This window comes from Onychomys torridus, chromosome 21 (genome assembly GCF_903995425.1).
Source record: "Onychomys torridus chromosome 21, mOncTor1.1, whole genome shotgun sequence".
NCBI lineage: Eukaryota > Metazoa > Chordata > Mammalia > Rodentia > Cricetidae > Onychomys > Onychomys torridus.
Genome location: NC_050463.1, coordinates 4,060,173 through 4,072,991, shown reverse-complemented (window position 1 = coordinate 4,072,991; position 12,819 = coordinate 4,060,173). Strand labels below are relative to the sequence as shown.

The following is a 12,819-nucleotide window of genomic DNA, read 5'->3' as shown; positions in this document are numbered from 1 at the left end:
CTTTTGCATGTGAAAATATATTGACAAAAGGATTTATTGTGTGACTCACTGTGTCAAACTACAACTTCCATGATGAGATTTTACCTTTTCTTTTCTTTTTCCCTTAAATTTTATTCTATTTAGGGGGTTGCAAGTGCAGTGGGAGGATGCAAAGGGATAGGGAAATGAATGGGATCAAGATGCATGATGCGAGAAACACAAAAAATAAAAAGAAAGTTATTTCTGGCTTCTTAACTTGCCTGATGTATCCTCACTGCTACCTGTAGCTGGTCACAGCACAGTGCATGGGACCACTAGTGCCCCCCTCAACCCTGGATACCAGCCTGCAGCATGGCAACCTAAAAGCTCCCTCTTACATTTTGACTGGCAGGCCTTTCTGAAGGCCCTGATTGGTTAGTGAAGCCTGCGTGACAGGATCAGCTCCCTTAGAGGCAAAAATGCAGTGACAGAATTGACTTTGACATTCTGAAGTCGTTTAGAAATTACATAAATATTAAAAATTAGCAGTGGTCCTACCTCAGATGACATATGACTCTGTGTGTTTTGGAGAGTATCTTCTCCCTTGGTATATCATGGCTTACTTTGGACCCTGTTGGGTTAATGAGTTTGGATGATATGGTTGATATTTCCTTTGTCTTATTGTTGGTGGGGTGCTATATTTCTAATGACTTCCAATGTCTCCTTGCCCTGCACTATTTTCCTTGATGTCCTGAGACTGGAGAAGCCAAAAATCCATAATGTTTCACTAGATCTATCTACCAGGACAGAGGCATGTCCCTTCCTAGCCAACTGGACCTCCAAGTCTCAAATTGTTTAAATCACACAGGCCTATTCAAAGGTACGTCAGAATATTCTGTAGAGAAATGTGTTTTAGCTCTCAAACATATATTGCCTTGAGACAAATTTTTTCAACTTTAGAGTAAATAAGAAAAGTACAAAAGCACTCGTTGGCACTCTGCATTTTTTATTTTTTAATAATTGTTGTTTTACCAAAAGGGTCATGTCGTTGGAAGTTTTCTTGTGTTCTGACCAGCCAGTAGTTGGGACAAATCTCTCCCACTTGCATCCCCCAAGTAAGCACATAGAGGCTTATTTTAATTATAACTGCTTGGCCATTAGCTTAGGCTTATTACTGAGCAGCTCTTATACTTAATTTAACCCATAATTCTTACCTATGTTTAGCTGCATGGCTTGGTACCTTTTTTCAGTTTTGTCTTGTCATCTTGCTTCCTCTGTGTCTGTCTGGCAACTCCTGACTCTGTCCTTCCTCATCCCAGAATTCTCATCTGCTTGCCTGCCTATGCTTCCTGCATGGCTACTGGCCAATCAGCATTTTATTTATCAACCAATAAGAGCATCACATATTCACAGCATACAGAATGACATCTCATTGCAGGGTCAGGGACACCATGGAACACGGCCCACAGAATCAATGGACCAGGACTCATGGAGGCTCACAGAAATCATAGAGCCTGCAGGGATCTGACATAGGTCCTCTTCATATGTTATGACTGAGTAGTTTGGCATTCTAGTGTGGTTCCTAACAGTAGAAGTGGGAGCTATTTCTGACTCTGCCTACTTGTGGGACCCTTTTCTTTCTATTGGGTTTCCTAGTCATGCCTTGATATGATTGTATGTGCCTTGTCTTATTGTAGCTTCTTATGCTGTGTTTGGTTGATGTTTCAGGGAGGCCTCCTCTTTTTAAGGGTATATAGGGACAGGGTGCATCTGAGGGAAAGGGGAGGTGAGAGGAGAGACTAAGATGAGGGGATAGAGGAGAAACTGTAGTTGGAATGTAATATATGAGAGAAGAATTAAAAGGTAATAATAGTATTTGTGTTAATGTTCTTTGTGCTTTTTCATTTATGCCTTGCCCTGGCAGATTGTAAGGAATAGCTATAATATGATTAATAGTCCTTTCTTTACAGGGATGTTAGTGTGCATAAGTATTAGTAATAAGGAATATTTGTGGTTTTTAAATAGATGTTGTATTTCTGTAGCATTGGGAGAATAACAGGATGTGAAAATAAAATTAAAGCAGTTTCTATTGCAGGAAATATTACTACAACATACACAGAATCTAAAACAATATATAAGGGTTCATATATTAACTGTAATACATAAATAAAAACATCCAGTTCCACCTGTAGGGTTGAGGAAAAATAAGTACTCATAGATAAATGAATCTCTGGACCATGAATCAATCCTTCCTAATCCATTAGATGAACCATCAATAAGATAAGTATCTACCTGTGAACAGGAGAAGGTTGGACAATTTTTGTAAATACAAAAAGTTCTTATATGAAAATCTCATAGCTTGCCAGTTTCGATAATTATTTCTTAACTGTCCAAAGTAATCTGCAAATGATTTAAAAGTTGAAAGAGTTCTTGAACTTTCTGAAAGAGTACTTGTTAGTTAAGAATAATAATACAGCAACAATCAAATCCTTATAGTATTGTAGATATCAGGCTCTGCCCTCATATACTAATTGAGCAATAAGAGGAAGATAAGGAGTTAGTGTCTTTTTTACCCTTATGGTGAAAATATTTCCAGCTAAAACATTTATCATCTTTTGCTATAATACCTGTAGGAGAAAATTTAGTGGTGAAAATAAGTTTAGAGGCAGCAAAGAATACACATGCTATACAAATGCCTTTTTTAGTCTGGATTCAAATGGCTGTACTTCCTATTTTGCTTCTCAAAGTCATATTCAACTATCAAATGCCATTCCTCACTCCTGCAGTTTTCAATAAAATTATTAATGTGTAATTAGTTATTTCTAAAGGATGACAAATCCAATTAATATGCCCCAGTAATTTCTAAAAAAAAAATCATTGTTTTTAAATTGTCTTGTCTAATTGACATTTTTTGTGGTTTAGTAGCTGCTCTAATCATTAGTTGCCCCAAATATTGCAATGTCTAATCTTTTAACCTTTTCCATGCAATAATAAGCCCATTTTAATGTAGCATATCCCAAGACATGCCATATATGGATTGTAGCCTTTTGGAGGTGACTAACAAGATGTCACCTTTATAATGAATAATATAAGCCAGAGGGAAGGCCTCCATCTTAGGCTCTAAAACCTTTCTAATGTAGTATTGAAACATAGGGAGTCTGTCATGTCTTGAGTTAATACAGTCATTTGACATGGGAGCTGGGATTCTTTATGATTGGGTGAGGCAATGGTGGTGGTTTGAATAGGAATGTTCACATAGCCTCATGTGTTTGAATGTTTGTCCCATGGGGAGTGGCACTATTAGGAGGAGTGGCCTTGCTGGAGGAAGTGTGTCATTGTGGGGGCAGGATTTGAGGTCTCAGGATCTCAAGTCAGTTCACTTCCTGCTGACTGCAGATCAAAATGTACAACTCTCAGCTCCTTCTCCAGCATCATATCTGCTTGCACACTGCTATGTTTCATGCCATGAAGATAATGAATTAAACCTCTGAAACTATAAACCAGCTGGAATTAAATGTTTTCCCTTATAAGAGTTGCCACAGTCATGGTGTCTCTTCATAGCAATAGCAGTTAAGACAGAAATAGGGATCAGGGACTGGAGTGTTGCTGTTATAGGCCTGACCATCCTTTTGTTTAGAGGAATATGGACTTCCAGAGTTTGGATTAGAAAACAGTTGAACACTTTAAGTGTTTAATGGGCCATACAAGTAGGAGCATGGAAGACAGCAGTGCTGACAGTGATTTGAACTCTGGGGGCCCAACTCAAGAGGTTTCAGAGGAGAAGAATTTTAGTAAGCTGTCTTGAGATTATTCTTGTGATGTTCTAATGAGGAATGTGGCTGCTTTCTGCCTTTGTCCAAAGAGTCTGCCTGAGGCTAAAGTGAATTAATTGCATTGGCAAAGGAAATCTCAATACAGTGTAGTATAGACTCTGTCACATGGTTACTAGTGTTGACTTTTGTAAAGATTTATAATGAAAAAGGAGCAAGCTAAGCAAGGTAAACTGAAAAATGTACAATTTGAGGAGAAAGGGGGGACAAGGAAATGGTTTGGAGCTAAGTTCAAGGAGATAAACAAATTGAGAAATGGAATAAAGGGAGTGGTGACTTCAGGACAAGACCCCAGCCAGCTAAGCTTCCAACTTGTGGGAAAAAAAATTAAAGAAAATCTTAGAGCTGGATGTGGTGGTAAACATCTTAATCCCAGAACTCCAGAGGCAGAGCAAATGGATGTCTGAGTTTGAGACCAGCCTGGTCTACAGAGCAAATTTTAGGACAGCTAAACTCAGGCAGTGAAGGAAACCACTGAAAAGAGAAAGCTGGTGAAGACGAAATTGAACAAGGAGGCCATGCTCCAGCCTCAGCAAGCAGCAGAACTTGGCAGCTTTGGCCTTGTGGTTCTGGCTTTAGAGTCAAAGATACAAGAAAGGGGTTATGGAATCTCCTTCTACAACTAGGGAAAGCTGCCAAGGCCAGGCAAGTGGCAGGATTGTCCCTGAATGGAGTCCCAGAGAGACCATTGTGAGAAGCTGTGACAGTGAAGCCAAGATTGTTTTGGAGACCCCTAGGTGTTAGAGATGCCAGAGCCATAGTATACCTGCTGAGGCAGCTGTTAATAGGGAGTGGAACTAGCCAAAGCAAAAGATGTGTGTTGAGGTGAACAAAGCTGAAAGGAGTTTGAGATCTGAAGAGCCCTTTGACATGGAAATACAGACTTTGAAGTCTGTCCAGTTGGTTTCAGTCTTGCTTTGGTTCAGTATTTCCTCACTATTCACTCTTTCCTCCATTTTGGAGTGATAATGTACATTCTGTGCCATTATATTTTGAAAGTACATGATTTGCTTTTTGACTTTGATTTTATGAGGTATTACACTTAAGAGACTGCATGAATTTCAGAAGAGGCATTGAACTTTGGACTTTTAAACAGGGTTGAGACTGTGATAGACTATAGAGACTTTGAAGTTGAACTGAATGCATTTCTACATTATGGTACGGCTATAAGCCTATGGGGCCCAGAAATTGGAATGTGGTAGTTTGAATAGGAATGGCACCCATAGACTCAAATGTTTGAATGGTTGGCCCATAGGGAATGGCACTGTTCAGGATATGTGGCCTTGTTAAAGTGGGTGTGGCCTTGCTAGAGGAAGTGTGTCACTGTGGGGTGGGCTTTGAGATCTCAAAAGCTCAAGTCAGTTCACTTCCTGCTGCCTATGGATCAAGATGTAGAACTCTCAGTTCCTTCTCCAGCACCATGTTTCCCAACATGCCACTATGCTTCCTGCCATTAGGATAATGTACTATACTTCTGAAACTATAAGCCACCCCCAGTTAAATGTTTGGAGGAATTTGGACTTTGGGAGTTTGGGTTAGGAAATCAGCAGAATGCTTTAAGTGCTGCTTAATGGGCATACTAGTAACAGCATGGAAAACAGGGGTACTGAGGGTGATTTGAACTGGGGGGAGGGGCTTGTGATGGGGGAATGTCTTTGTACACTGAGAATATGTGTTGCTCTGATTGGTTGATAAATAAAGCTATTTGGCCTATGGCAAGGTAGCTTAGAGGCAGGCAGGAAATTCAAAGAGAGAGACAGGAAGAAGGCAAGGAGAGATGCCAGTGAGCCACCCAAGCAGCAGCATGTAATGGGACACAGTTAAAGCCAGGGGACATGTGATGATACATAGATTAATAGTTATAGGCTAATTTAAGATAGAACAGCTAGCTAGCAAAAAGCTTGAGCCATGGCCATGCAGTCATAACTAATATAAGCCTCTGTGTGTTTACTTGGGAGACACAAGTGAGAGAGATTTGTCCCAACCGCCAGCAGGCCAGGACACAGACAACCTTCTGGCTGCAGGCCTGACTCAAGAGGTTTCAGAGGAGCACTTTTGTATGTAACCTGTCCTAATGTAGTGAAAGTAGAAGGGGTGATTTGTGTTTACAAAGTAGAGGGCCATTCTTGTCCAGCTTTGCAAGAGGCATCAGCTCTAGTGTCTATTAATTCTTCAATATCTTTTCCTTGGATTTTCAAAAGTTTTATAGGTTAAGGGGCCTTAATCTCTTGGACCCAAAAAGCCATGTCATTAGACCTGAACCCTTGATTTCTTCTTTCATTAAATGATATGGATTGTCCCATGGATAAATTAGGCAATAAAAATAGTTGAGCTATACATTGACCTGCATGAATCTGAATAGTTTTGGGAGGAGGTTATATCACAATCTTAATCTGACCTGTGAAATCTAAATCTATAATTCAGGGACCACATCAATCCCCTGGAGAGAGATGGAACTTTTGTCTAATATTAGTACCATAGTTCGTGAAGTTTCAATTCTCAGCAACCACATGGTAGCTCACAACCATCTATAAATGAAGAACTGTTCCTGGAAACTACAACTGTACTGATGCTGGTAATTGTCATTATATTCTGTTTCTGATAAAATTATAAAAAGTCTGAATGTCAATAAAATTGTCACAGCCTCAGTCTTGCTGTGGCCACTCCAACCAACCTGATTTGATTCCTCATAGTCATATTAGGTAATCTTGGCCAGATAAATAAGTGTGGACACTTAAAATAGGCTCTCCTAATACCTCATCCAAATAGAATTCAAAATTAGATTGATTAGTAAATTACTCATCCAATGCTTCATGGTCTTTTTCAGAAAATTGAGGATATGTATCTAAACGAGGCTTCAATAAGAAATGGGATGGAGCTATTACCTGCATAGATGCTGGTGATTCCATCTTTACTTCCAACTTTGCCTGAAAAGGAAAAATTGCCTTTTTTTGCCTCTTTGATGAGTTCTAAAGTGTGATCATAAAGTTTATATTGATTCATATTGAGGCAGACCAAAGTCTCATGCAATAGCCAATTCTTTGAGAGCTCCAGATAATTTATACCCTGTGAATTAAGGAAAGTCACAAAAGTAAAGTTCTCATGAATTCATGCTGTATACAATGACATAAACAAGCCACATGGGAGAAAAAAAAATGTTCTATACAGCCATACAAAGGCTAGCTTTAACATTTAAAGGAATAAAAACAGCAGGCAATAAGAAGTAATATGAAGTAACCTCACTCCTTTTTACTATATTAGGAGGGGTACAAAACCACATTCCAAAAATAATTCTGTGTTTTGAAGAAACTGAGGCCACATGACTCTTGATTTCATTGCTTGGCATGTTCAAGCATTCAAAATTCTCCTCATATGACTCCATTCCAGGACAGTATTCTGACAATGCACACAGAAATTAATTTTATTTTAATTAAAAAATAACACATACACGAAGAAATCCTTTTTTAAAATATGAAGTCACAACACATACAAACATATAAATACATACATACACATATACATGATTTTATATAAATATATATGTATATACACATTTACATCATTAGCATATCTGGTTCCAAGAAGACAGAAAAGTGCAGCAAACATCCTAGACTAAGATTTACAGGTATTTTTGCACCACTGATGTGGGTACTAGGAACCAAACTTAGGTACTGAATAACAGCTGTACTACTGACTCAAATCTACAGCTCCCAAAGATGCTAGTATAATGCAAAAATTAAGGCTGCCCCATCACTCCTATCTTTTATCACTAGCCTGATGGAAGTCCCTGCTACATGGTCAATGAAGAATTGAATGGATTTCTATATCTCTGTGAATGGACTCTATACATTGCTTCTCATTGTCATTGTTAACACAAGGAATAATTTGAGTAGAGATGAGTCCAAATTATGTTAGAGAAAGTTCAATAATGTGATATATGGTTTTTAAAGTTAATCACTTTTATTGCACGTGCAAAGATGTTTTGCCTACATTTGTGTCTCTGTGAGGGCATTGGATCATTGGAACTCGAGTTTCAGTTGTGAGCTTCCATGTGAGTTATAGGAATTGAACCTGGGACCTCTAGAAGAGCAACCAGTGCCCTTAACCACTAAGCCATCTTGCTAGACCCCCTTTTTAATTTTTGAGAAAGGGTGTCTCTACATAGATATAGCCATCCTGAAACTCACTAAGTGGACAAGGCTGCCCTCAAACTCAGAGAAATCCACCTGCCTCTGTCTCCCAAGAGCTGGATTACAAGTATGCACCACTCTGCCCAGCAGAGATATGTTTTAAATATTACCCATCTTTGAATCAGCCAATGAAAGTATAAGATTTAAATAGGAACCATCATTATTTTCATGAACAATAATACTTCTTAAAATTTTCCCATGTATTAACTTCAACTATGTTCTCAACATTTTGGTTGATTTTTTTCTTCTTTAATTTTATCCAATTAAAAAATTTTAACTGTGTGTATATACTTGTGTCATGATGTGCATATACCAGTCAGAGCACAACTTACAGATGTGTATTCTCTAGTTCTTCTGTGTGAGTACTAGAGACCATACCAAGCTAGTCTCCTAAGCTGGTGTCCTAGTCATTTCATTATCAAAAATTTTTATGCATGTGCTGGTGTAATGGTATGTGTATGCCATAATCCAAGTGTAGTATTAAAAAAAAAACTTCTATGAGGAATATTGTTCTCCCAGAGAATGAAATCAAGCTTAGTAGTAGCTACCTTTAGCCACTGAGACAATTCTCTGCCATTCATTTGTGTTTCTGAGAAAGTGTTAGGAACAAGTATTTAGTACTCAGAATAAATTATCATAATAAGCAGATGAAAACATAAGTGCCATTTTCATTTGTACATAAGTTTTATTATTCAAACTGTCCTACATTCCTATATTCTTGGATGACACTATGTTTACAATTTGAAAAAGAGACAATATTTTAAGATGGAGTGCTTTTACTAATCTTAATCAAGGACCAGTATGATAGCTCAGTGGGAAAAATATATGTGGAGTGTAAGGCTTTACCTCATTTATTAGCATCATGGGGTTTTTCACAATTGTAAATTCTGTCATGTGTTCTAAGTTGCTGCAACATGCAAAGTCTCTACCACATTGTTTCCATCCATAGGGTTCCTCTACAGTATGACTTCTGTCATGCAATTGAAGATTACTTTTACATGCAATGGCTTTACAATATTAATTACATTAATTGGGTTTCTCTCTAGTATGACCTCTTTCATGCCTGTGAAGATCACTTTTACGTGTAAACGATTTACAACATTTTTTACATTCATAGGGTTTCTCTCCAGTGTGACTTATTTCATGCCTGTGAAGATGACTGTTCTGTGCAAAGGCTTTACCACATTGTTTACATTTATAAGGTTTCTCTCCAGTATGACTTCTTTCATGCCTTTGAAGATTACTGCTACGTCCAAAGGCTTTACCACATTGACTACATTCATAGGGTTTATCTCCAGAATGATTTCCTTCATGACTTAGATGACTGTTCTTTGCAAAGGTTTTATCACACTGATTAGATTCATGGGAATTTTGTCCAGTAAGACTTCTTTCATGACTATGAAAATGACTGTTCTGTCCAAAGGCTTTATCACATTGATTACACTCATAAGGTTTCTCTTTAGCATGATTTCTTTCATGGCTTTGACAATTACTGTTACGTCCAAAGGCTTTACCACATTGCTTACATCGATATGGTTTCTCTCCAGTATGACCTCTTTCGTGCCTGTGAAGATGACTGTTACGTGTAAAGGTTTTACCACATTGCTTACATCGGTATGGTTTCTCTCCCGTATGAGTTCGTTCATGCATTTGAAGATGACAGTTACGTGCAAAGGCTTTACCACATTGCTTACATCGATACGGTTTCTCTCCTGTATGAGTTCGTTCATGCATTTGAAGATGACAGTTACGTGCAAAGGCTTTACCACATTGATTACATTCATAGGGTTTCTCTCCTGAATGACTTCTTTTATGCCTGTGAAGATGACTTTTATATGCATAGGCTTTACCACATTGATTACATGCAAAGGGTTTCTCTCCAGTATGAATTCTTTCATCTCTTTGAAGACAGCCAGGACGGGCTTTACCATGTTGATGATGTCCATGCCTTTTCTCTCTAGAATGAGTTCTGGGTACTTGATGAGGACTATGAGATACAGAGTCTTTATCCCTTTCATTAGATTCATGGGATTTTGTTTCCAAATGAGTTCTTTGTTGTAAATGTAAAGAGGAATCAGGTCTGAAGGCTTTATCACATTGATTACGTTCATTGAGATCCTCTTCATTATTGGTTGTTTTGTGTGTTTGAAGATACCTGTGATGGTTAAAACCCTTCATATGTGGCCCACATTTATCACTTCCCTTTCCCATATGAGTATTTTCATGTCTTTTAAAAGAACTGGAAAAACTCAGAGTTTTACCATATTGATTGCGTTTATAACATTTTCTTTTACTGTGAGTCACACTACGTGTGTAAAATGAACCGGTTGGAAAACCAGTTAATTGTAAACCTGTCTCATATTCACCTCGTCTTCTTATAGTAGGGACTGTTACACATCTTCTAATTGTTTTGGTAGAGACAGATGGACATTGCTTCTTTCCATATCCATCACGATCACATGGCTTGTATCTAGAGTGACAGATGATAAACCTATTAAAGGGAGAATAATATATAGAAGGTTTTCACATTGCACTCACACAGTTGAACCTTTTTGTTATTCATAGAGATGTGGTATAGGGATTGAGGACTCTCTGACAGCAACCTTTTTTACACTCACAAACTGCCCCTCTCAATAAACTATGGTAAGTCACTACAAGCATATCAGTAACAATAGCTTTAATATGGACGATTTGCTTAGAAAAGGTCTTGGACATATACTAAATCCCTAATCAATGTGTATGACTTTTACAATACTTGAATGGTATGAAAGTAAGTGGTAAGTGGATGGGCAGTTCTACAACATGGCTTTCATGGGGCCATGACTAAAACTGTGGCATCTGTTAATGTGTTGTTTCCTTGTCTTGTTTCTTAATGGAATATTTTGTAAACACTGATCAGCTACCTGACACTGAGGTATACACTGTTGTGAGAATTTAAAAATCATCACAAAGTTGTGCTTATTTACACTGCTACTTTTCATTAAAACTTCAGGGCACAGTAAAATTTCAACAGAGGTGCACATGTATTAGTTTACATATGAAATTTACCTTCCATGTCTTCTAGAACTTTGACAATGTTCTTCAATATTGCGGTCTTCCCATTTGTAACCTAAAATACAGTGCCAGAAGATGTATATTACTGGAAATTATATAAAATTTAAATTACTATTTTCAGTGAACCTTAGAACAATGCCTGATTCATTTACTATATTCTTCATCTTACACAGTCGAAATCACAAAAGAACATCAGTCTCCAAAAATGGCTTGGTACCTTAAGTTTAAAAGTGAAGGAAAATTCACATTCTTACCTATAGCAGTGAGGTTCCGGTAGGTTTCCAGCATCACTTCTTTGTAGAGTCTCTTCTGGGAAGAATCCAGCAAAGCCCACTCTTCATGAGTGAAGTTCACATGCACATCCTCATAGGTCACTATATCCTAAAATGTCCCATATATGTTCATAATTGAAATGGTGAGCCTGACTGAATTGCAAATGTACACTTCATTGAGAATGTATTTACATAATTCTACATAGTCATTATATTAATTCCATGTCACAGAATTTCAAATATAGTCATCAACTCATTTTATAAGGAAACATAAATGTAGGATAACACCTTACATTTCTATGCCAATTGAATAGAATATGTCATTGAAGGAGAAATGCCTATTAACCTATACAGAGAGACATACAAACAGAGAAACACTGTTGAATATACATAAACAAGATTGTATCAAAATTATTAACTCCAAAAAATAATAGACAATATGGGTATGGTGCTGCGAACCTTCTGAGAAGAGACAGGTGAACCTCTGTGATTTCCAGGACAGCCAAGTATACATAGTGAGACGCTGTCTCAAACAAACAAACACACAAACAAACAAAAAATAGATAGCACTCAAGGGCTTGGTCAAAATTCCTCCAAAAAGGTAAACATTTACTCCAATTCTATATTTGTCTAACAAAAAACTGGAGTGACCCCATTTAAACTCTAAGACTAATATGACATTCCTACAAAAGAATGCATTTTTAAGAAGTTACTGACTGACAGATCAAAGAGTTCTCAAAATAATCAGTAAAGTAAATGCTGATCCTAAAACAAAACAGCAGCAACAACAACAACAACAAAGTCTATAAAGATGGGCCAACAGGTAAGAAAATCTGTTGCTTTTGAAAAGGACCTAGATCAATCATCAGCACTCATTTCAAGACTCACAACCATTCAAAACTCTTGTTCAAGAGAATCCAATGCTCTCAACTAACTTCAATAAACAGCAGGCACAGAAGTGGTTATACATCCATATATATATAGGCAAAAGATTCATACATATATTACAAAATTTTTAAATAAAGCAAAAACATACACAAACATAGGAAGAATGTTACATGCCTGCAATTGAGTGAGTCAGGAGATCAATATTGATGTCATGAATGCATGCCATCTTGATTTGAAAAATTATACCCTCTATCAAAGTTCAGAAGACATGATGAAGGTAAGGCTCAGGACAAGAGCAAATGCTTGACATATACAAAAATCCAATTCAATCAGCCAAAAATATAAACATAAAAGTATCAGGCCAGGGCTGGAGAGATGGCTCAGAGGTTAAGAGCACTGACTGCTCTTCTAGGGGTCCTGAGTTCAATTCCCAGCAACCACATGGTGGCTTACAACCATCTGTAATGAGATCTGGTGCCCTTGTCTGGCCTGCAGTCTACATGCTGTATACATAATAAATAAATCTTTAAAAAAATATGTATCCAGCCAGAAAAATGGATTACCAAGGAAAAGCAATTGTTTCTATTTTACCTTACATTATTTAGGGATGGTGTCTATAATAGTGGT

At 37.6% G+C, this 12,819-nt stretch overlaps 1 protein-coding gene across 11 annotated transcripts in view; it reads right to left on the bottom strand.

The window, feature by feature from the left end:
- Window positions 1-8,040: 8,040 nt before the first annotated feature.
- LOC118571372 (zinc finger protein OZF-like) overlaps window positions 8,041-12,819 on the bottom strand; it is a 62,947-nt gene continuing 58,168 nt past the window's right edge. For 9 of the 11 annotated variants that reach the window (XM_036170316.1, XM_036170317.1, XM_036170318.1 and 6 more), the window contains 3 exons: window positions 11,287-11,413; window positions 11,027-11,087; window positions 8,041-10,469 (listed from right to left, as the gene is read on the bottom strand). In XM_036170316.1, the coding sequence (XP_036026209.1) occupies window positions 9,005-10,469; window positions 11,027-11,087; window positions 11,287-11,413 (1,653 nt within the window). In that variant the 3' untranslated portion in view covers window positions 8,041-9,004. Of the gene's footprint in view, window positions 10,470-11,022; window positions 11,088-11,286; window positions 11,414-12,819 lie in introns of those variants that run through there. The other 2 variants (XM_036170320.1, XM_036170326.1) reach the window with 2 other exon arrangements.